The following is a 26315-nucleotide window of genomic DNA, read 5'->3' as shown; positions in this document are numbered from 1 at the left end:
GGTGGAGATCGGCTGCCTCACCCAGCCTTGACGCCACATTTTCGGGGAGACTTGCGGATGCGCTCTCGTGATTCTCTCTGGATTAAAAGGGGGCGCCCGACCATCAGTTGCCGGAAAAACGGTGGTGGGCCTATATAAACATGCCCTTTGTACTTAGATTTCAAGACAAAGTAACTAACTGAAGATCCAGTTAAAGATCAGACAGCACCAAACAATTCCTTCCCATATAAAGAACACCTAAGTAAGGGTAGCACAGTTGCTGCCTTACAGCGCCAAAGACACGGGTTCCTCTGGAGCGCCAGAGACCGTCTGGATTAGAGAATTTCAAACATTGAGCACCCATCTCAGTCTTGAATAGCTTCCCATAAATTCAGAGCCTGTGACCCTTGGTTCTAGACCCACCACCTTCTAAACATCCTCCTGCAACATATTAAAACTGGACTTTGTGGATTCGTATGAGGTTGGATACCAAAAATATAATTACATTTCTTAGTTTTAAGCAATAAACATTGGTGAAGGTCCACTTGGAGGAATTGGAGTTTTTCACTGATAAAACTATGTCTACAATAAATTGCAAACATGCACAATTTAGATTTTACTTGGCTTTAAAATAGCATATAATGCTAACAAAAAGAATGCAAGAGAATGCAAAACATGGTTGAAAATTAAGACATAAATAAAGGGTTACACATAGGAGATGAAGAAGTTGTTCAACCTGGCCCATTTCATTCCCGAAACAGTGAAAACTAATGACAACGTTGCTTGCTCTCTCCAACAATCAATCAAGCAACTAACAGATTTAGTCAATGAAAACCAACAAGACACTAACTGACAGAATCACTGACTGTTGATCCCATTTCCTAGCAGATTGCAAAGTAGGCTTGCTTCAATTCCCTTATATGCCTGAATAAACCGTTAGCATAAATGATGAAATTCACCACCTCCTTTAAAACACTTAAGTGCCTGTCCTACTTACGCGACCTTTACAGGCGATTGCCGGCACACGTCATAGGTCGCCAAAATTTTCAACATGTTGAAAATTCAGCGGCAACCAGAAAGACACTATGACCCTTTGGAGACCTCTCACAACCATAGGCTGTATGGTCGTGAGAAGTCTCCTATGGTGGTGAGAGGTCTCCCGCAACATGTCGCCAGCGGTCGCCTGTATGGTCGTGAGAGGTCTCCTATGGTCGTGAGAGGTCTCCAAAGAGTCGTAGCGTATTTCTGGTCACCACTGAATTTTCAACATGTTGAAAATTTCGGCGACCTATGACGGGTGCCGGCAGTCGCCTGTAAAGGTCGCGTAAGTGGGACAGGCTCTTTAAGAATAAATTTATCACCGAGCTTAACAAATGCTGGGGGTCAAACACATGAATCCCACAGGATGAGCAGATTTCAAATGACAGAAAAGTTCCATGTAGCCTGCAGAATCACTATTTTGTTCTGGACTGCTATTGTTCAATCGATCCAACTAGCTTATATCCAAACCATTTTCATTCCTCCCACCTTTTGAAATTGAAGAGGTTAAGTGGCAGAACACAATTGTCAACAGCAAGATGAAACAATGGATCTCATTTTAATCCTTTAGCCTACTTAAGATTTTAAGCAAGTAACATCAAATCCGAATTAGAGTTTCCTTCGTGTTAGGATGGGTGGTGAAATAGATGGGATGGGAGTATGACTTGCAGCTTAGAACAAGTGGAAAAAATCTGGTGTAAATAGCCAAAGACCGTGTAACTGAATGTCAGATAAACTGACAGGAGAAATTACCGTGGAGCTGGAAGGATGCATATGCGAGGTGACGATAGATAAGTTGTCAAACATTAGAACATTTTAATAATGGTCCAGTTCCCAAAAGGCCACTTTTTCAGTCCACTCCAAATGACACACAGGTTTAGTACAAAATAAACACACATAAACTAACTACAGATACAAAGAGATATACCTGTGGCACTGGAACAATTGTCCTCATTGCTCGATTCCATCCCATCCATACTGAACTCCTTTGCCAGATCCGACACCCCTCACTAAAACACCTGAAAAATATATTGGGAAAAATATTCTTACAAGGAAACTCAAATATTTTTTTTTAAAAACATGAAATTCAGGTTTTGCCCTGAAACCACACTTGAAAAGTAAATTGCCCACCGCTATAAGATTAAGTCTGATAAAACAAAAAATTATGGGTATATGCCGGCCAAGAAAAGTCAAAACCCAGTTCACATTCACTGCTAAAGTGAAATTACACAAATAACCAAATCACAAACATTCTAATTCTGTTCATTATTTGCAGTATGAAAACGCATTGTACACTTGTGTTTAAAATGCAGCGCCAAACAGACCAGAGGAAAATTCTTCCCACTGAATCTACTTGTACTTCTTTTAAACAACATGGAATTGGGGGGGGGTGAAATATTAATACTCGCCTTTCTCTGAAACGGATACAAATCAGCACAATCGCTCAGAATGTGCACTATTCTAATCAAAGATTAAATTCTGAGATGCAAATTTACAAAGCATACAAAATCTCTACCTTTCAGCCTCCTGTTCGACCCCTGAAGGATCAGACCAAATTCTATTCCCCTCGCATCGAATTAAACAATGCACAAGCCCACACATAAAATTTGCTTTACCCCATCAATTTGCAGGCACACTCAAAAGCCACAAGCACAAATGGAAAAATTAAGGCAAACCAGCCTGGGTGGGTCTGCATGACACAAACACTATATGCACAAAGATGGAAATAACAGTAAAATACACACATACAATGCTCACCAACATACAATGTATGACCCTAACATGATAAGTTTTAATCTGCAATTTGAGAGGGAGAAGGTTAAATCAGAAGTGTCAGTTTGCAGTTGAACAAAGGGGACTATGAAGGCATGAGAGAGGAGCTGGCCAAGGTCGACTGGAAAAGGATCCCAGCAGGAATGACGGTGGAACAGCAATGGCAAGAATTTCTGGGCATAATCCAGAAGATGCAGGATCGTTTCATTCCAAAGAAGAAGAAAGATTCTAAGGGGAGTAAGAGGCAACCGTGGTTGGCAAGGGAAGTTAGGGATGGAATAAAACTAAAAGAAAAGGTGTATAACACAGCAAAGAGTAGCGGGAAGCCAGTGGATTGGGAAACTTTCAAAGGACAACAGAAGGCAACAAAAAGGGTAAAAAGATTGAGTACGGCGGTAGGCTGGCCAAGAATATAAAGAAGGATAGTAAAAGCTTATTTAGCTATGTTAAGAGAAAAAGATTAGTAAAGACAAATGGGGACCCCTTGAAGGCAGAAACAGGTGAAATTATTATGGGGAACAAGGAAATGGCAGAAGAGTTGAACAGGTACTTTGGTTCTGTTTTCATTAAGGAAGACACAAACAATCTCCCAGATGTACTGGAGGACAGATGATCTCGGGAGACAGAGGAACTGAAAGAAATTTGCATTAGGCGAGAAATAGTATTGGATCGACTGATGGGACTGAAGGTTGATAAATCCTCAGGGCTTGATGGTCTACATCCCAGGGTCCTCAAGGAAGTGGCCCTAGAAATATTAATGATTTAGATGATGGGGTTAAAAGTAACACTAGCAAATTTGCAGATGACACTAAATTGGGTGACAGTGTGAACTGTGAAGAGGATGCTAGGAGGTTGCAGGGCAACTTGGACAGGTTGAGTGAGTGGGCAGATGCATGGCAGATACAGTATAATGTAGATAAATGTGAGGTAATCCACTTTGGCGGCAAGAACAAGGAGACAGATTATTATCTCAATGGTGTCAGATTAGGAAAAAGGGAAGTGCAACGAGACCTGGGTGTCCTTGTACACCAGTCACTGAAAGTAAACATGCAGGTACAGTGGGCAGTGAAGAAAGCTAATGGTATGTGGACCTTCATAACGAGAGGATTTGAGTATAGGAGTAAAGAGGTCCTTCTGCAGTTGTACAGGGACCTGGTGAGACCACATCTGGAGTATTGGGTGCAGTTTTGGTCTCCTAATTTGAGGAAGGACATCCTTGCTAGTGCAGCGTAGGTTCACGAGGTTAATCCCCGGGATGGTGGGACTGTCATATGAGGAAAGATTAGGCTTGTGTTCAATGGAATTTCGAAGGATGAGAGGATATCTTATAGAAACATATGTAATTATAAAAGGACTGGACAAGCTAGATGCAGGAATAATGTTCCCAATGTTGGGAGAGTCCAGAACCAGGGGCCACAGTCCAAGAATAAAAGGGGAGGCCATTTAAAACTGAGATGATAAAAAACCTTTTCACCCAGAGAGTTGTGAATTTGTGGAATTCTCTGCCACAGAAGGCAGTGGAGGCCAATTCACTCTAGGGGCTAGCGGAATCAAGGAATATGGGGAGAAGGCAGGCAGGGGTTACTGATTGTGGATGATCAGACATGATCACAATGAATGGCGGTGCTGTCTCGAAGGGCCACATTACCTCCTCCTGTGCCTATTTTCTATGTTTCTATGTAATTAGCCATGAAGATCATTCTTTTGTCAAGATGATATTTCCCAAATCCTTAAAAAGGACAAAAGTAAATGGTTGGCAAATGCTCCCAAGCTCAATAAAGGCTGCGGGCACATGGGAATATATCCTGCTGATTCCTTGCCAACTCAAACACCATCCGACTTAGAAAAATAAGCGCCATTCCTTCAATGCTGTTGAGCTTAAATCCTGAACCACCCTGCCCATCAATGCTGTCCCAATGCCTTCACCAGAATGCCTTCAGTGCTTCAATGTGGCTCACTGACATTTTCTCAAGGGCATTTAAGGATGGGCTACAAATGCTGATTTTGTCAATTTTTTAACCGTCTTCCACTAAAACAAAGTGAGACATGACATGAGCAAATGTTTCAGTTGATGGAGGAGCTCAAAGCTCACTAATAAATGCAATTAAAAAATAAAAGAGCTGTGTGCAGGAAAAGGTTAAAATATGGATCGCAGTGTGCCTGAGGCAAAGAGAGATCAATTTAATACCCCTTGATTAATTTAAGGAGATGCCAGGTGCATAAGAAAAAAAGACTAAGCCAACAAAACTATACAAAGTGCACTTATGTGGGGCAGAAACACTGGTAGAGATCTCTTCAACAGCACTAATAGTTCATTAAAGTTGAGGAAGTAGTAGTAGTTTTATAAGCATTCCAAAACATGTGATAACAATTTCAACTATGAAATGCTCAATAATTTAAGGACAATTATTGCAAGAGGAGACAAAAATAACAGAGTTAATTGTGTCTTTTTCATACCCTTTACATGCACCATTTACTGCAAAAGGTGTGGAGATACACAAGATCAAATTCACTGTACGCTTCAATTCTTGGTTCCCCCTAAATTAAGGTTCGAACAGATATACTGATCTTAAATAGATAGGATTTTATTTTGTAACACACACAGCAGGTTTAGCAGTATGCTGAGATGAGGGGAGGGGAGGATCGAAATGAACAATAAACATGAAACTAAAGCATACTGCAAATGTAAACAATTACATGGCACAGCGAGAAACATATGCAATTTTATGTTTTCAAACTAATACCATGAAAATAAATAGACACGAGCTACAATACCATCTACCGGCAAAGGTACAGTCAAAATGATGGTCATGGATTTCAAATAAAAATTCACTTATAACTGTTCACAAAATTCACTTGTATTCACGAAAAACAATAATCGACCTAATTACAAAATAAAACTCTCAAACTCTTGCATATTTGCATATAGTAACACCTCACAGCTTTAATTTTACTTAAATACAAGTTTGTACCAATCACCAGTATCGTTGAATTTACACAACAGGGATTAAAATAAACAAGGCGCTTCTTGCCAGCAAACACTGCACAGCATGCAATGCTGGACTGTCCCTGCACAACAAAAAAATGCTCTCATATACACATTACTTTTGGCACCCCACCACACAAAATAGGATGTCCATTTTGCAAGCCACTCAAGCTAACTACTGCACTTCCATGGAAAAAAAATCTTCCATGTGAACCTACCTTTGCATACACAAGTGCAATCATTTCAGAACTGTTCCTAATTCAAACAGCAATAACAAAACAAAAGGTCACACAAAGTAATTGACCTGACCTTATATGGCTTTGTGAAGGCCAATGCGAATTAAACTGGATTTCTCTATCCATTTCCAATGTTTATTTTTCCTCAAGGCATATATTGTTATTTACATAATTCCGAAATAGCAACATTTTATTAACTTTCCACTGTTTCAAGTCAGATTCCTGTTTTTTTTTTAATCGCAATACTTTACACTGAACAAATTACAAACCGCCAAATTAGTAATCGATACCGCCGGAAAACTATTTACCTTATTGCTTGCCCTATTCCTATACCTCCCACACTCCGTAAATCTTGATGGAAATTCCCCACTGCATGGCTGGTCCCATTCCTTGTATAGAAAGCTTTATGATCGACATTGGCCTCGGGCAGGAGGCTCCAGCTCGGGCCCCGGCCACTCCTCACTCACTCCGGGTTCGGCTTCACTGTTTCCTGTCTTGAAGTAATTAAAAACATTCAACAAAACTAAAGAGTAAAGGTAATTTTAAAAGAAAAAGCCGCCTTCACTATAACCTACGGAGGGGGAAAGAATACGAGAAAATGAAAAGTGAAGAGGAGCAAAAACATCTAGAGGAGCGACGGAAACGTCATCACTTCCGTTCCGGTTAGAAACAGTGGCTCCCAAACGCCCGTTCCAGTTTAGGGGAAATTTTGAACAAAATTACAGCGATCGTTATTTTAAAAGGTTATTAAAATATATATAAAGAGCGTCTGAAAGGCATCTTAAATATCCAAATGAGTAGCGAAATCTGCAGATACAAACTGCAACGGATCAATGCAATAAAATATCCAGTTCCGACAGAAAACCCCATCCCATCCGTTCCGAAGTAAAACTGTGAACGTTTCAGTTCCAAAGACGGATCGCAAAAAATATTTAAACATATCCGACGAATAGCTATTCTTCGGGATGTTAAAAAGATATTTAAATAGTAAGTGGCACATAAGTCCTAAAAGGCATGTACCAAAAAGTGAAACTAAACAGTGGAACACATGTCAATGAACTAAAATCCAAGCAACACAAAGCACCTCGAACAAAAGGACGTATTGGAAACGATGGCTCAAATCTGAAACTCAACCGCAAATCGTATTTGCAAACAAAAAGTGTTCAGTTCGAAAATCGAATGAAACAGTACAGTTAAGCAGCAATAATACTCATCTCAAATTATATTTACGGCAATGTTAACAAACTCATTTAATATCAAACTCTCACTGCACTCTTAATTAAAGATAGTTTCCCTATCTCTTACCAGCCACAGATATCGGAGTGTCTAAAAGATGGTACATTAGGAAGCAGTGACCACATCTGTTTTTCCCCACTTATGTTAAAACTAAATGTCTGCTTGGGGTCATCTTACCAGCATAAATAACTTGTGTATGATCCCTCAAATTCTAGCATAGATCATTCAAAGTATATGTTGCAACCTCTGCATCCCAATTGCAATGAGCCATTGCCCATTTACCCAATTGTTCTTCTATACCTCTGGATTAGCCCATCTAATTGTGTTGCTTTCACTGTTCCACTTTCCATACACAAAAGTTTATCCAAATCTCCAGACCGCTTTCTGCGATCGGACCATGTACCATTCATCCGTCATCACAGTGCTTGCTAACACATATTGACTTCCAGACCAGCAACATAATTATAAAATTCTCATCCTTTTCTTCAAATTCTTCAACTGTCTCATGGTTTCCATTTCTATAAACCCCTCAACTCAATAACTCAAAAAAACTGACCTATGCACATTCTACTTCCACTCTCGGACCTCTTGCATTTCCCACACCTTCTTTGCCCCACCAGTGTTGACCTAGTCTTCAGCTATCCAGACAAGTTTGCATTCTCCTTAGATCTTTTTTGCCACTTCATCTCACTCATCCTTAGAAAACCCTCCTTAAAATATGCTTCTCTGCCAAGTTACTGGTTATCTGTCCAAATATTTCACTCTGGTTCAGTTTTGACTTAAGAGTATGCTGTGAAGCAATTTAGCAATTTTCTAACTTAAGGCATAAAAAAAAAAATTGCAAACAGACGACATTTTCTCATACCGATTTTATCCTGACATTCCCACTTTTCTAGAAATCTAAATCAAAGTTAACCTACAACGATTTTTTAAATTTCAGGCAGCAAGAACAGTTGTGGGGAGGATGGAGGAAAAATCCCAATTAACCATATAACAATTACAGCATGGAAACAGGCCATCTCGGCACTTCTAGTCCGTGCCGAACACTTATTCTCCCCTAGTCCCATCTACCTGCACTCAGACCATAACCCTCCATTTCTTTCCCGTCCATATACCTATCCAATTTATTTTTAAATGATAAAATTGAACCTGCCTCCACCACTTCCACTGGAAGCTTATTCCACACAGCTACCACTCTCTGAGTAAAGAAGTTCCCCCTCATGTTACCCCTAAACTTCTGTCCCTTAATTCTCAAATCATGTCCTCTTGTTTGCATCTTCCCTACTCTCAATGGAAAAAGCTTGGGAAAAAATGGAAATTACTGCCGCTTTGCTAGTTAGATGGGACCACGTGGAGCAAGAGGGCATTAAGAGAACTGAAGATGAGAAAATTATCTAAACTTCTGTTTCATTTTACATTTTGTCAACCTTGGATTGTAGAATCTCAAATGTAAATGGGGTTTTCCAAATGCTGTTCTTCAAACCAAGATGCAATGTTATTTTCCTTTTCCTCATCATTGTGAATATGTAGAGAAATTCCTCCAAAATATCTTCACTTGGTCAGATTTGCCAAAGCTTAGTCTGCTCTGATCATAAAAATATGCCAGTTCAAAAACAAACACCACCTGCAATAATTATTTTATTTGAAGTAAGATTTGTAGAAGATTTACACTAAATCTTGGGGATGAATTTAGTGCTCCCTCCAATACAAGTTCAATTTCAAAACAGCCACCCACACAAACCATAGCTAAACTTCAAGTTTTCAATGGAATATAAATTGTATAAACAAAATATCAAGATAACAGCCATGAAAAAGTTTGTGTAAACAGCCAACTAAATATTGTAAGTGGTAAGAAATGGAGATGGCTAATAACAAGTGGGAACTGTTATCAACCAAAAGCTGAAAACGTACAGATTTTTGGAAAACCAACATGATAATTATGGTGGAATTTCAACATTGTAGCAAAGTGGCCAGAACACAAATTGGAAAGGAGCATAATATGGTACACATCTTGAAGCCATGTTTTTGGCATTTGCTTTATGTCAACTGGCATTGTTATAAATGCCCAAATTCACATTTGTCATGGGGTTTGAGTGTGTGAAATAATAACTGATTCCTAATTAAAATATTTTTTTGAAATATTTATTTTGCCAATTTCCCCTCATTAGAGACTAATGTTTCTAATTTCAGAAAAAAAAAATTGGAAGCAACAAATATAAATGACAAGGTAAACAAAAATGCTGGAGAAACTCAGCAGGTGAGGCAGCATCTATGGAGCGAAGGAATAGGTGACGTTTCGGGTCGAGACCCTTCTTCAGACATGACAATATCATTTTGCACAGCAAAGTGCCTTTTAAAATTCAAAGATATTTCACTCTAAATATTTTTTACCATGATTTGAATTTGAAGTATATAATATGAGCACATACAATGTTCACAATTTTCCAATACTTAACCCTCAACAAACATAATTATACTGATCATTTAATCACACTGTTATTTAGATGCTGCCTGACCTGCTGAGTGTTCCCAGCATTCTGTTTTTATTTCAAATTTCAATCACCTGCAGTTTTGGGATTTTCAGTTAGCGATCAAGCAGGCTGCTTTGGCCGAGATTTTGTACTCATTGAAACAAGTGAAGAGTATTCCATCACATTCGTGACTTGCAGATAGTAAAAAGACACTGGGCAAAGGTGATGAATCACTTGCTGCAGGAGACCCAGCCTTTATATGCTTTTGTAACTGTGACATTTATGTAACCAATCTTTTCAGTTTCTGCAATCTGATGATTCTCAGGATATTGATGATGGGGGACTGGCAATGGTAATGTCACTTAACATCAAGGGTAACTACAGCCAAGACTGACTTAATGATCCAAGTGGGCTTCCTCCGTACCGTGATTATTGCGATACCATAATAGCTGCCACTATTAAAAGATATGCAGTAGGTAAATATCTTAGTATTTCACACAAATTAATTATTATGAATTGATGCATGCAAGAAAATGTATTAATGAGATGGACCAGTTAATCTCTTTTAGGTAAAAATATTGCTCTGAATCTTGAATTATTAATATCTACTCATTAAAACAGACAACCCATGAAACTTACTTAATACTGTATCACTGGAAGATTATAGGGGTTGCAGGGTTCTGGTTTTGGTGAGGCTTGCTCAAGATGGAACTTGGGTAGATTCATAAGCAGACCAATACTCAAAGCAATCTACAGTGCCCTCCATAATGTTTGGGACAAAGACCCATCATTTATTTATTTGCCTCTGTTCTCCACAATTCGGGATTTGTAACAGAAAAAAAAAACCACATGTGGTTAAAGTGCACATTGTCAGATTTTATTAAAGGCCATTTTTATACATTTTGCTTTCACCATGTAGAAATTGCAGCTGTATGTATACATAGTCGTTCTTCTCCCCCCCCCCATTTCAGGGCACCATAATGTTTGGGACACATGGCTTCACAGGTGTTTGTAATTGCTCAGGTGTGTTTAATTGCCTCCTTAATGCAGGTACAAGAGAGCTCTGAGCACCTAGCCTTTCCTCCAGTCTTTCCATCATCTTTCGAAACTTTTATTGCTGTTTATCAACATGAGGACCAGAGTTGTACCAATGAAAGTTAAGGAAGCCATTTATGAGTGAGAAACAAGAATAAAACTGTTAAGAGACATCAGCCAAACATTAGGCTTACCAAAATCAACTGTTTGGAACATCATTAAGATGAACGAGAGCACTAGTGAGCTTACTAATCACAAATGACTGGCAGGCCAAGAAAGACCTCCACAGCCGATGACAGAAGAATTCTCTCTATCTATCTTCTATCTATCTATCTATCTATATTACTAAAAGTCTGTTCTTGACCGGTTTTGGCCATCTGTGCTGCGATTTCCGAGAGAACGCCGCCACCTACGGCCGTCATTTTTAGCCACCTTGCTCAGAGCCCCCCTCCGCCGTATGTGTGCCGAGGATTTTTCCCTTCGATGAAAAATGACAGAGATATTAATGATTTTACAAAATTCCCCATTCTCTCTACTGCCCCTGCTGGCGGCAGGGGAGAGGGACTATAAAACCAGGAAGTGATGTGCCTCAATCAGTGTCTGCAAGCTGGAGGAAGGCAGAGGGTCACGTTTCTCTGAGCTGTGAATAACACTGAACACATGTCTACTCAAATGTAAGTGTCCTTAGTGGTTCTAAAACGCTTGCAGAATGTGTCTATTGGTTCTAAAATGTTTGCACAAAGAGTTTATTGGTTCTAAAATGTTTGCACAAAGAGTTTATTGGTTCTAAAATGTTTGCAAAAAGTGTCTCTTTTGGTTCTACAATGCTTGCAGAATGTGTCTTTTTTGGTTCTAAAATGTTTTTTAGGTTCTCTCCCCCCCCCCCCCTCTCCTCTTTCCCCCCCCCCTCCTCTCCTCTTCCCCCCCCCCCCCCCTCCTCTCCTCTTCCCCCCCCCCTCCTCTCCTCTTCCCCCCCCCCCTCCTCTCCTCTCGCCCCCCCCCCTCTCCTCTCTCCACCCCCCCTCTCCTCTCTTCACACCCCACTCTCCTCTTTCCCCCCCCCTCCTCTCCTCTCTCCCCCCCCTCCTCTCCTCTCTGCCCCCCCCCTCCCCTCATCTCTCCGCCCCCCTCCTCTCCTCTCTCCCCTCCCCCCTCCCCTCCCCCCTCCCCCCCCCCCCCTCCCCTCCCCCCTCCTCTCCCCCTCTCTCCTCCCCTCTCTCCCCCCCCTCCCCTCTCCCTCCCTCTCCTCTCCCCCCCTTCCACTCTCCCCCCCCTTCCACTCTCCCCCCCCTTCCACTCTCCCCCCCCCCTTCTTCTCTCCCCCCTTTCCTCTCCCCTCTTTTTCTCCCCCCCCTCCATTCCTCCCCTAAACCCCCTCCCCTCCACACCCCCTACCCTCTTCCCTCCACCCTGCCTCCCCCTGCTCCTCACCCCCCTCTCTCCTCCCCTCCTCCCCCACCTTTTCCCCCCTCACCCACCCTCCCTCTTATCCTCCTCTCCACCCTCCTATCCCTCTTGCCCCTCTCTCTGTGTCTCTGTCTCTCTCTCTGCCCCTTCTCTCTCTGCCCTCACTCTCTTCCCCCCCCCCCCCACCCCACCTCTCTAGATCCAAAGCATACCACCTGATCTGTGAAACACAGTGGTGCAGGGGGTTATGGCCTGGGCATGTATGGCTGCTGAAGGTACTGGCTCACTTATCTTCATTGATGATACAACTGCTGATGGTAGTAGCATAATGAATTCTGAATTGTATAGACACATCCTACCTGCTGAAGTTCAAACAAATGCCTGAAAACTCATTGGCCAGCTAGACAATGATCCCAAACATACTGCTAAAGCAACAAAGGGGTTTTTCCAAGCTAAAAAAGGGTCAATTCTTGAGTGGCCAAGTCAATCACCCGATCAGAACCCAATTGAGCATGCCTTTTATATGTTGAAGAGAAAACGGAAGGGGACTAGCCCCCAAAACAAACATAAGTTAAAGATGGCTGCAATACAGGCCTGGCAGAGCATCACCAGAGAAGACACCCAGCAACTGGTGATGTCCATGAATCGCAGACTTCAAGCAGTCATTGCATGCAAAGGATATGCAACAAAATACTAAACATGACTACTTTCATTTACATTACATTGCTGTGTCCCAAACATTCTGGTGACCTGAAATGGGGGGGGGGGGGGGGGGGGACTATGTTTAAACACTGCTGTAATTTCTACATGGTGAAACCAAAATGTATAAAAATGGCCTTTATTAAAATCTGACAATGTGCACTTTAACCACATGCGTTTTTTACTATTACAAATCTCAAATTGTGGATTACAGAGGCAAATAAGTAAATGATGGGTCTTTGACCCAAACATTATGGAGGGCACTGTATATAGTACTACATACTAATGTAGCATCTTTCAGGTCGGTTGGGGGTTAAGAAGTCCATGTACGGAAATTACTAAAAACTGTACATGGGCTAATGATGGGTTAACATCTATCTCCAAGGTCTCCCATTCAGTCTATGCCAACTCTCAATCCCAATCCAATATTTCCCTTTAACCTGATATTTCATGCATGTCAATTAATACCTCCCCGATTCTCCCAATAGGTAATGGACACAACAACCAGCATGTCTTTGGGATGCGGGAGGAAACCAGAGAATCCTTGCAGTCACAGGGAGAACGTGCAAACTCTACGAAGATAGCACCGGAGATCAGAATCAAACCCATTTTGCTGAAACCGTGAGGCAAGTGTAGTACCTTGCCTGTGCCACCCATGAATGTTACCTAATCATTTTGTAACAGAACAAGTTTACTGCATAGACAAGATAAGAAACAAAGCCATCTTGCAAACTTGTTTCATGTATTTTGTGTTTTATGACTGTTAGCAGACCAATTTCCCTCCTGGGATAAATAAAGTTCTATCGTATCATATAGTTGATGGGCTCGCAGATCTGGACTACTCGGATCCATTCCCACTCATTTACCTTTCACTGTTCCAGCTTATTTGTCGTGAAATTATGCCTTCCTCTACGCAACTGATCAGATCCATGGCAATAGTCTCATCCATTGAATTGGAAGTAACTTCTAAATGCGGACAGATGAATTCAAATACATATTAGCCATTTTCTAATCGAATGCCACAAAGGGTCAGAGGAGCTAAATGGCCTATGCCAGTTCAAAATCGAGTTATTTCTTGTTCATTTGAGTCGCAATTTTTTTTTAAAGTCTGCTGTTTTGTTAACGCTTCTCAAATTGCTGCACGTTTCAAATCTTTGAGGAAACAATTTTGGTATATGAGAACGAGACTGTATCAATAACATTATTCAGAAACTCAGGTGGGCAAAAATCTCTTTCTTCCACTGCAATGAAAGCACAGTGGAATATTGAAATTGGAAACCTCAGTCTTTTGGAAAAGCCTACAATTAGTTCAATATTAGCATCATAGAAATTGCTAATAGGACACAGGGTGTCATCACAGAACTATTCAATCCAGTCCCACTTTTCATCTTTCAGACTATAGCCTTGAAGGTAACAGCACAAAGTGGCCATGCAAGTAATTTGTGAATGGAATGAGGGCTTATGTTTCCAGCATCCTTTCAGGTAGTGAATTCCAGATCGCCAGCACCATTAGTAAAAAAAACATTTCTCAACTCTCTTCAATTCCTTCTTTAATCTGCATTTTCCTTTAAATCAATCATTTCTCCATGAAGAAAAAATGGATCCTTTCTAGTCAATGCAATCAGGTTTCTGAATGTTATATACCTCAATTCAATCTCCATTCCAATAAGAAACCTCAAGCCAACAATTACTTCAAAAGCAACATTTTCCACTCCAGCAATGTCTCTGTAAATCAAGTGTCTTATTACAAGCATGATGGCAAGTGTCCAGTTTCTCTTAACCACCTTACTCATTTGTCCTGCTACCTTCAGGAATATGTGGATGTGCCATCCAAAGTCTCCAATTCCATTACTCTTCTCAGTATTAGGTATTCCCTTGCCTTGATTTTTCTTTCACACTTCTCTGAATGCTTCCCATTTGTTACTGCTTTGCATATTTGATATCTATTAGCATCTTCCTGCAGCTTACATTTTATTTTCTCACTATTTCACAGTGAAGTTTTGTATCATCAGCAAACTTAATAGCTGCACCTACATATATTTCCAAAATCAATAAGAAAGTCAAGGGACAACACTGAGCCCTATGAAAATCTGATGCAAACAATGTTCCAAATCACCAAAACATCAGTCAACAATTACCCTATTAAACGCTACTGGGGTTTTTAAATTCAAATTCTAGAATGAAATGTCAAAGTGGAAGCCACTTTCAGAGCACCACAATATTGTACTACAAAATCCTGACATTAAACTATCCAACACAATTGCATAATCAACTCCAAATATGCTTCATCCAAATACAGCCACAGACACTTGCTCACCAAAGCTTATGCATGTAACAATCTGTGACAAAGTATATCTTTTTACCAAATTTGTTTCTTCAACTTTCACATATGATTTCAGGACCCAATTTCAGATGCATTGGTCAAGGCAATTTTATCCAGTACCAACATAAGAAACGTGCTGATCCATCTCAGGATAGAAGATTGGAAAAGTTGCTGTCCCAAATGTCCAAGTCTAATCTGTTAAAATATAGCTGTATTTACATATGTGAAGCCTTGGAACCACAATAGTGGTTTAGGCAGGCCACAAACAAGGCATAACTACATTTTCCCATTGATTATTATGTACAACAAGCAGCGGGTATCAAATAAGTTTAGTGCTTCAATTCAAAATTCCATAAATGAGGCAACAATGCTAATAATAACTTTCTTAAGAGTCTCTTGGCTCAATTAATTATACACAAGACATCAGTATAAAAGAAAGGACAAGTGATTGAGCCACTTGTCCACAAGGGCCAGATTGCTGGGGTTCAGTAGCCATTTCTATCTTATGGTGCTGCTTGAATATTCTTCCACTAGTTTGGGAAATTAATCCTCATGTTTACATCCACCTCCCCTTAGCCTTTTCCCCCTTTTAATCAGCTATTAATCTCGATAACCCTCCATGTGAAAATGTCCTAACTTTAGCATTGAAATCTTATGAACAATGGCCAATCAATAATGGTAGTGTGGATCAAAACCTTGATCAATGAGTTGGATTTTATGGATGTTCTTAAAGGAGAGGAACATTTGTAAGTGAAGGAATTTGATTTTGGAGCCAAGATGATGGGGTAAAGAGAGAAGGGGGAATGGCCGGTTGAGACATCCAGTTGTAATAAAATCTTATTCTTGGGAGTAATTGGGATGGGAAAATGGCCTCACCCATATTTTCCATCTCTTTCCCAATTCATTTTTTTTGTGCTCCCCTATCCATGAATACATTCATCCAACCTCTCCTGCCAGCATTTCCAACCAGTCACTATGAATAAAATTGATTTGTGTAGTGGAACTTAACTAATCTAATTTATTTGATGTTAGTAAGGGGTACAATATAGTCAGTGTCAATCACAGATTCCTGGACAATGCTCAGCATTTCCTGGGAGTAGGAAGGGAAATGGCTACCAGAAAAAAAAACCTGCAGACACCATGCTAAGTTTCTAATACAGTATCCTCTCCATTACAAAGACCTTTTATTTTTTATTTGTAATAATTCCAATCTCTTATCTCCTTCAGTTCTTTTGTCCAAACCTTCATCCATCCTTTGTCATCTCTAAACTTAACTATTCCCACACTTTCCTGGCTAGCCTCGCATCCTCCACAAAAGCTGCTATATCCTAATTCCACAAAGTATAATCCACAACCAAAACAAAAATACCTATCCTGATGTTCAAGCCTCTTCATAGACTCATGCCTCCAAACATCCAAACTTGTCTTGCCCTTCAACTCTCCAAAATCTCTAGCTGGTTGGGTCCCCTTCTCTCTTTACACCATCATCAGCCATCTTGGCTCCAAAATCAAATTCCATCACTTAAAAATGTTCCTCTCCTTTAAGAACATCCATAAAATCCAACTCATTGATCAAGGTTTTGATCCACATTACCATTATTGATTTGTTTTGAATCTCAAAGTTGAATTTGATTCAATTACGCTTCTGCAAAGTGTATTTTTAATATATTAAACACCCATCATTTATTTATTTGCCTCTGTACTCCACAATTTGAGATTTGCAATAGAAAAAATCATTATGTCCTAAACATTATTGGGCCCTGAAATGGGGGGGGGGGGGGGGGGGGGGGGTACTATAACACTGCTGTAATTTCTACGTGGTGAAACCAAAATGTATAAAAATGGCCTTTAATAAAATCTGACAATGTGCACTTTAACCACATGTGATTTTTTTCTATTACAAATGTCAAATTGTGGAGTATAGCGGCAAATAAATAAATGATGGGTCTTTTATGGAGTGCACTGTATGTATGTATGTATATAGGCATTATTTTTTCCAAATAAACATCAACTACAGCTGATTATCACAACCCTGTAATTCACACACTAATTTTAACACCTAAAATGCTAGCCCTACTTAAGTTCACAATTTAGGCACACACCAATCCAGGAATTGAACTTTTGACCTTGTTAGTACAGAGTAGAAACACATTAGACACTGCCTTTACTATCAAGTGAAATCTAACAATAGACACTACATTCTTCATGAAGGCTTCCTACCACCAATAGAACTTCAAAACCTGAAAAATATTTCTCATCCCCTTGATGCTTTATTTCATTTCTCCATTATGTGGACCAACTTTTTTTATTGTTACACTACAAGAGAGAGAGAGAGAGAGAGAGACATTTATTTGTCACAGGTACCAATTGGTAGTGAAATGTGTGGTCACCATACAGCCATACAAATAAAAAAGAGCACAGAACACGATAGTCTTTAACATAGACATCCCCACACAGCAGAATCAAAGTTTCCCACTGTGAGGGAAGGCACCAAAGTTCAGTCATCCTCCTCTGTTGTTCACCCGTGGTCGGACGGGGGGGCTCCTGAACCCCTGCTGTCGTTGCTATGGGCGGCCCGATGTTCAGGCCCGCTCGCCGGATGATGGAACTCCGACGTCGGAACGGGAGAACATTCTCAGCGGCTTGGAGTTCCGAATCGGCCACTTCCTACCGGAGACCGCGGCTCCCGAAGTCCACAGGCCGAGCTGGGCGGAGATTCACGCTGGCGGCTCTCGGCAAAGGGATCCCAGGACTCCGCGATGTTGAAGTCAGCGCCGCCCACGCTGGACGCTCTGCAAACCACAGCTCCGCGATGTTGAAGCAGCAGGCCCAACACTCCGGAGCTTCAAACGGCGATCCAGGTAAGGCATCGCCCGCTCCGAGGTGAATCCAATTCTGCACCGCTGCTGAAGCTTTGTTCCGGTCCCCGGCAGGAAAGGCTGCGCCAATCCAGTTGGTAGGCCGCGAGGGGGGGGGGCGAAGATGCGACTCGGAGAATAGTCACATCCTCGCCAGGAAGTGACTGAGAAACGGTTTCCCCCTTACCATACCCCCCTCCCCCACATTGAAATACTAAAAAAATCCTCCAAAACATACTTTTTAAACAAACTAAAAATTTAAAAATTATAGAAAAACAGACAGACTGTAGGCAGAGGCTGCCATCAATGCGGTGCCCCTAGCGGATATAAGGGCATAACATTCAAGGGAATAATATTATTTACAGATTGTATCATCTGTGATTAAAAATAAATAAGTACCTGGATAAATTTGAACTAATCAGAGCCAGCATGGATTTGTGAAGAGGAAGGTAACCCTAATTAAGTTATTTTTTAATGGAAATTATAACATGGATAAGGAATTTATTCTCCGTGATGTATCTGTGGAAGGAAATCGACAGACAACATTTTGGGTCAGCCCTTAATAATGTTCAGGCAAGGGTCAGGTATCAAAAATATAAGGCCAAGAATTGGAAACAACCTCTGGACCCTAATAGGGAATTAGGTGGGAGGCAAAAAACAGGGATAATATGCATCTACTCCAACAAATAGCATGTACAATGGCAGTACACATTATTTTATCCAAACACCTAATTCAATTGGAATCTGTACTGCAGCTTCAGATTTTCAGCATTTTATCAATAAATTACAAAGAAAAAGAGAAATACATTATCCCACATTTGGTGACATGGTAATTGGTGTAGCAGAGAGTAGAAATATGAATTAGAGAGCCCCATGGGGAATTATGTGAGTATTTTGTAATTGATAAAAGATAAAAACGATGACGTAGCAGAGATTACAGGGCCCATGTAGAGAAATCACTAAAATAGATAATTAATGCAGCCTTTGTTGGCCTTTCTTACTAGAAGGCTAAAATGCAAAAGGGTGGAAGGTATGTTATGTTTTGCTGAAGCTCTAGATATTGCAATTATATCAGATTGCAGAACTGTATTGCATATTGCATACAGTCTGGGCATCACATCTTCGGAAGAATACATTTGTCGTGAGGGCTTACAGTGTGGATTCACCCGAAAACCACTTATGAGGACAAGTTTGAAAGACAAGATTAAGGGATGATATAATTAAGATAATGACATACATTGATAAGATATATACAGGAAGACGATGTCCTCCGGGAGATGTTCAGAGCACAGCAGCATAACTTTCGTTAAAAGCAAAGATATTCAGGAATAATGGCAATAAGCACATCTTCCACACAAACGGTTATGGAAACCTGGAAAATCCACCCCCCTCCCCCACCCCAAAAAAGGATTGACACTAGATGACTGTTGGAAAAATAAATCAAAACTGATATATAGGTTTATGTTAGCTAAGGATATTAAGTACTGAGGAACAAAAGCAAGTAAATGAAGTTGAGGCGCAAATAGCTATGATCTAAATTAATGGTTTTAAGGGTTTAATGTTTACATCCTCTTCATACCTTTCCAAGTGCATCAGTCAGGAGCCATAGATCAATCGAAAAATAAAATTGACGACTTGGAACAGGACAGGATGGAGCCAGAAAAAAATCTGACAAATTGAGAATATACCACTACCTCTCCAGTTAATGTTCCATGTTCAACAAGTTCAGTAAGTCAAGTTGCAGAATATTTTTGGAGCAATAAGGAAATCATGGGATATCTGAATCTGGCAGGAACCATGATGTTATTTGAAGAGTACAGCAGGCACAAGGAACTGTATATTATTTTAATCCCATAACAAGCATTTCATGTAAAATAACAGGCATTTAATTAATTAAATATCAAAACTTGTTTTGAGGGAAAATTGGCTGGGTTGAGGGGTTTTTTTTTTTGCATGGAGGAGACTAAAAGGAGATTGTATTGATGTGTATATAATTCAGAGACCAAAATGGATTGATTAAAAAAAACTATTTTCTTTACTGCAGAAAATCTGATACTAAAAGCAGAGAATACTAGATGCACAAAGCAGGCCAGGCAGCATCTGTGCAATGAGAAACAGATAACCTTCTAGGTTCAAGACCCTTCATCAGAACTCATGTTTAAAATTTTTGATTAGAAATACAGGAGGTTAGGCAATCCTTGCTTTAAAATAATCACCAAGGAAACATTCATGCAGGTTTGTAGGGTACAAATGATTTTGTTGTTACAGTTGTTAAAAATGGAGTCAACTTCCTCATTTGTGATCATCCCTCTGAATGGTCCAGGGTTTGTGGCCACATAGAGTCATACAGACTGCTGCATTATATTGACCTTGACTTCAATTGGATATTTAATAGTGCAAACAAGTTTAACATTGTTGACAGATGAAGCAACTGCACTTGCTTCTATAAACTAGGTTTTAAAAAAATTGCGTCACTTAAAGCTAGCACCAAACTTACATACCAACAGCACAAAAAGTGTACTCCTTGGAAAAAAGCATTTCTGCAAATGCACTTCCATCCTTTGTTCTGACCCACAAAAGACCAAGACCCCAAGATCATTCTGTGTCTGCTGTTACACAAACTCTGTCAACATACCAGGTACCAACATAACAAGACAAAATTCAACCTCAGTCCATACTTCTGAATAACCTTAGTGCCTCTGGTGGACAGCTGAGAATCGGACTTGGCACTAATATCTCCTGCAGCCCAATAGCTGACCAACACACAAACAATTAATTATTTGGAACTACATTCAAACTGGTTTCAGGAGAGAAACAGAAAGCTCATTCATTTTAGCATGCCATTGATCAATAATTGATATTACTTTGCAATAAACCCAAATAACACATTATTCTCTGCACAAAACAACCATATGGGTATTTAAAAATAAAACTGCATAACCAACAGGAGCTATTTTGTTAACTTGAATATCCTATAACCAGACCTACCAACATATTCGCTTTGACTCTGTCTTTGACTCTGACATGGGGGGGAGGGGAGAGGGGAGTGCAGGGGAGAGATATGTTTAAGTTTTGCCTTCCATCACAGTGAGGAGGATTCACTGTGATGGATGTTTATGTGAATTGAATTGTGTTGGTGTGTGTCTTGGTTCTTTTTTTGTATGGCTGCAGAAACCAAACCTCATGTGAGGTTCAAATGATAATAAAAGGTATTGTATTGGTATTGTATTGTATTGTATAGAGGCTCCAAAAGGTAGGAAGCCCTCCAAAATTGGATGGTAGGAAAATCAGGATGGAATTGACAGGTATGGGTGGGAGAGAAAGCTGCAGAGAAATAAATGGGGAAAATGGGATCTATGGTTTTGCTCAGAAACAGCATATATGATGGACCAAAGGGCCTTTTTCTACATCTTGAAAATTGAAAAAAAGTCACATTTAACAACAAAAGAGTTCAAATGTATATCAGCGGGTGAGCATGCAAGTCAACAGTTTCACATTTAAAATCTGCCTCCAAATAAACTCCATTAGACAAATATTTGGTTCAACACTCACATCACAGAGATGCATGCACTGTTCTTGGTGTAGATAGCCACGTTTCAAATACTGCAAGAAATCCATCTGTGTGGGCATGGATTGAATGTCTTGTAATATAATTGCCTGTCAATACTAATTATCAAGGCGGTTGATGAATAATAATCCATTTGATTGAGATGGTAAAGGGTAACCAGCACCCATGGTACCATATTTTGGCATGAAAGCAAGAAAGGAGGGTTTTTATATGAGAAGCTAAATCAGACTTGCCATATGCAAAATGTTACCAAACAGCCAGATCTTAGGACAAGATCTTTTGGCTCATTAGATTATGAAACGCTTTTAACACTGGCATGTGTAGGTTGTAGATGACTTATATCCCTACATTGACAACTGCATACATCATCAAATACTGTCAAAAGATTTACCACAACAAAATGTAATACTAAACTATAATTAAAAACAAATGATCCACAAATGTAAAACTCAAACATTGTTTGTGGACAAAGAATAATTTATCCTCGCTAGATTGAACAACAGCATTAATTAGGCATCAACCATTGAGTAAATTTCTTAAGAGGTCACTAAATTGTATGTATATACATTTTCCATTCTCTGACCATTAGGCATCAGGCACTTCAGATTCAACTGCACCCTCACTGGCAGCACAATAAAAGTAGAACAAATCTTACCAAGAATGTCAATCTGAATTTACAGGGCACCACCACATGATAGGTACTGTTTATTACAGGAAAGCATGGGGAAAGGGTGAGGGGTGCTGGGAAAGAAAAGTTCAGAATAAATTAATTTGCAGTTATTTGATGAATGAATGCATACATAACCCATTTAATTAACAGTAAACGTAAAATATTTTAAACATGTTTATATTCTTGAAGATCATTTCACTATAAACAATTAGAAAAATAGTTGTTTTTATATAAATGTTGCTACAGACTACATATAAAGACAAAGCATGCTATTTTTATTCGACAATAAGAACGTTTTAAAAACTGTGCTGTCGTGTTATTGACGTTTTGTTCTCAAGTCTCATGGGCCTAACAAATACATTTCTGCATTTAAAATGGTCCCTCCCGTTAATTTCATAAAAGTGGTCAGGCACTTTTCTATAATACATCTTAAAATAAAGAAACAAACTAACTGATGGATCATACTTTCAAGGTTGTTAATTGCATTGATTTTCTCCATAATCTCCCAATTTAAGTAGGTCAGGCAATGGGGTTGTATGGGTTTTAATTAAATGGAGCCCGTTAGTTTTATAAACTCAGCCCCTTTATTCAAAAGCAGTTCCTGATTTTCGACAGATATAAATATATTCGGCCTCTGGATTATTTGCTCCCTTGTTCAGAGTATGCGAAACGAAATGACTTAAATTAACATTTTAAAATGATGCATTTCATGTTTAATCCGAATGGATTAAATGACTACATTCAAGTGAATCTTTTGTTCGTCTCCAATTGTGAACCACGTAGCGCTTCTCTCCAACTCCTGGGCCAAGACGACACACCCCCAACCCCACTTCCGACTTGGAAACAAAATATAACTAGAAACTTTCAAGACTTTTAGAAATCACAACGTTGCAATCCATCTACCAGCTATTTAGCTTTTTACCCCGACGGAACGTAACGTCGCTCCAAATTTGGGATCAAATATATCTGGAAATCAGGGAATCATTTAAATTACATACGATGTAAACATCTTCAGAAGTCACCTTTAGCATCTGATTGAGATGCTTTAAATTACGGTAACTTTATTGTTAAAAGGCAAATACAAAAACGAATTTTAAAACTGCCTATTGGCTGTTTCGGCATGTTATTAAAATAGCCGATTATTTTTTTAAAGAAAGCAATTAATAAACAGTTCCCTTGTTTTTATTTATGCCACAACTTTAAAGTCCAGCTCATAAGTATAGTTTAAAACCTGCCCCTGAAAATCGTTTTAAAAATAGCGTCTCAAACCACACCATACCGCCCTAGAGATTTTTTTTTTCCTCCCACAAAATGATTTGAAGAAGGAATCCAAAACGTTCAGCCACCTTTCACGGTGCGTTTTGTTTTTAATTCTCATTATTTAGGAAAACAAAGCCCTGGCCCACGGAGGCCACCCGTAAACTTGGGATGGGTTCATCGAGTGAAATGTCCCCCGGACAAGCTGAATGCGATGGTCTGTGAGGTGTTTTTCCACAGATTAAGAATGAAGAACGTGCATTCAAACCGGATAAACTTCCCTCCCTCGCCCCCATTTCCATTTAGAAACTCTCAAACCGGCACGCGCGCGCACATATATATATAATATATATATAATATACACACACACACACATTCGCTCGCACGCATTTACCTCAAAATTCATCCCATTTTACCACAAACAAACTATGCCCGGAAAAGAAAAAGCGTCCAAAGAGGTTTTCAAACATGTCTGCTCCGTTTGCTGACTCCCGGGATGTGTTTATAAATTTTAAATTAACGGGTTCTCCGAAAACGCCTCACAACAGCAGCAGCAGCAGCAGCACCACCCCCTCCCCGCGCGCCCCAAGGCTTGCACAGCCCAGAAAGGAGACAAAATGATTTATTTTGCACGTCTAAAACATCTCCAACCCCGCTTTTTCTTCTTTCCCCGTCCACTTTTATCTCATCCTCGACAATACATTTCCATTCGCTCACAGCACTTCCTTCTAGGCACCATCTAAACATTTTTTTTTTGAAAAAACAAGCTTCCAATTAACTGCTTATACACTCACTTTCACTCCATCCTCGCTCACTCCGCTTGCAAGATTCAGTGACTTTGTTGTGAAATCCCTTGCTTTGTTTCCGAGGCAGAGGGTTACATTTCTAATGTAATTTTAATTTTTAATCTATAAAATCCCTGTCGGGAAGCAGAAATACTTGAAGCGAACGGCCATCTTGGAAGCCCTGAGAAAGGAAAATAATCCCACTGACTCGATTTCACTTCTCTTTCGGGATGAGACTAGATTTAATTAGATAAGTGTCAATATGAATGCGTTTCGGTTTTTTTTTGTATTTTTCTTAGAGATTTGTCTGAATTTAAAAAAAAATACAATACTGCGGAGAGATATTATTTTAGGGCGGAGAACAGCCTAATCTCTTTGCAGCAGCGTTCTGACGTATAATCCTCCGCAGAGTTTAAAATCTCACATTTAAAGCGGAACATCAGAGCATCCGTTTGGTGAAGTGTTTATGTGAAACGTGTTAACTACAATCATTTAAAGAAGTGTTTGTTGAAGGAGATTCAGCGTGAAAAGTTGCCGATTTGCATTATTTTTTTTTATAAACGCGGCGAAAGACCTTTGAAATGGGCAACTGATGCAATGTTTTGTGCGCGCTGGTCAATTGAATGTTTTCTTATCAGACTCTTTGCTTGTTTATTACATTGGATATCGGACCCACCACCATGGTGGAAAGTGGGAGGAATTTCACGTGATTGCAAAAGTGAATGCAAAATGACAACCTACTTCGTCATGTAAAATGTTTATTTCCCCTTTTCATTCCCTTAAATCAGTTTTTGTGCCTAGTAGATAGAGTTCAACTCGCAGTCCAACAGCGAATTGCCCAGGTAGTTACATTTGTTGTCAGTTGTAATTTTGCACCGGACAAAGAAGCCATTTGGCACAATTTGCTTGCCCTGGCTTGCTCAGAGGCACAGTCTCTCTTCCCCCTTCAACTCGGATTTTTTTTTTTTTTTTACAAAGGGAAGTTGACGACTTTCGTCAATTCTGCTTCCACTGCTGTTAAGTCTTCTATGTACCAACAGTCTGCACCATATCATTTATTTCGCTTTCTGGGCTGAAGTTTGTTTCCTCATTACTAATGCATCAGAAAACTTATTTACATCACCAAAACTCTTCGGCGTTTCGAGCATAGCTGGAAATGCTTCTCTTTGCGTCTTGTGGGTTTTTTCCCCCTTGAAGGCCACTTTTCGCATCTTTTCACACCGGCGTCTATTTATTGCAGTCCCGTTTCGACAATTTAAGTCCTCCCTCCTGTTGGCATTGTAAGGATCACCCTACCGACTTAGGATATTCACTTGCCATGAATGTTCAGAACTGATTACATAGAATCCTAGCACCAATTCACGAATCAAGAGCGTTTTATTTTCATATGGCCTGAAGCGGAACAATGATTTTTTTACTTATAACAGCACATCAGAAATGTATACTACTCTGTAAACATCAAAATAAACAAGAGTTCAATGCATATCGAAAATAAACAAACAAGATAGTTTACCCCCCCTCCTCCCCAGTCTATGTAATTCAGAGCTTATTTCGAGGCTGTAATGAGGAAACTGCTTCCGAACCTAGACGTTACCGTTTTCAGGTTCTTACACCTTCCAGGTGGCAGGAGTGAAATGAGAGTGTGGCGTGGATGTCTGATGATGCTGGCTGCCATTCAGAGGCAGCGACTCCTGTAGTTTCCTTCCATGGTGTGGGGCAGTCATTACCCATGTTGGGCAGCGCTGGCCACTTTTTTTTGCAATTTTCCTCGTTCCTGGGTGTTCAAGTTGCCAAACCAGGCTGTGATGCAACCAATTACAATTCTCTCAGTTTCATCACTAATCAACTTCCACCATGGAGAATTAACGACACTTATAAACAGTAGATACTGTAGCAGGTAAAACGAGTTTGCAATCCATTCTGGGCACCAGTTGTGATCATTACCATTCTCCTCCAACCCACAGAATGATAACTCCATTGAGTGATCTTACCAC

At 40.0% G+C, this 26315-nt stretch overlaps 1 protein-coding gene across 23 annotated transcripts in view; it reads right to left on the bottom strand.

The window, feature by feature from the left end:
• kmt2d (lysine methyltransferase 2D) overlaps positions 1 to 24503 on the bottom strand; it is a 136167-nt gene extending 111664 nt beyond the window's left edge. For 16 of the 23 annotated variants that reach the window (XM_033015613.1, XM_033015622.1, XM_033015621.1 and 13 more), the window contains exons 1-3: positions 24331 to 24496; positions 22265 to 22350; positions 1946 to 2036 (exon numbers count right to left, since the gene is read on the bottom strand). In XM_033015613.1, the coding sequence (XP_032871504.1) occupies positions 1946 to 1994 (49 nt within the window). In that variant the 5' untranslated portion in view covers positions 1995 to 2036; positions 22265 to 22350; positions 24331 to 24496. Of the gene's footprint in view, positions 1 to 1945; positions 2037 to 6320; positions 6507 to 22264; positions 22351 to 23930; positions 24050 to 24330 lie in introns of those variants that run through there. The other 7 variants (XM_033015614.1, XM_033015617.1, XM_033015616.1 and 4 more) reach the window with 7 other exon arrangements.
• Positions 24504 to 26315: the final 1812 nt, after the last annotated feature.

This window comes from Amblyraja radiata, chromosome 46, assembly GCF_010909765.2.
Source record: "Amblyraja radiata isolate CabotCenter1 chromosome 46, sAmbRad1.1.pri, whole genome shotgun sequence".
In the NCBI taxonomy this organism is placed as follows: Eukaryota; Metazoa; Chordata; class Chondrichthyes; order Rajiformes; family Rajidae; genus Amblyraja; species Amblyraja radiata.
This window is presented reverse-complemented; position numbering and strand designations above follow the sequence as displayed.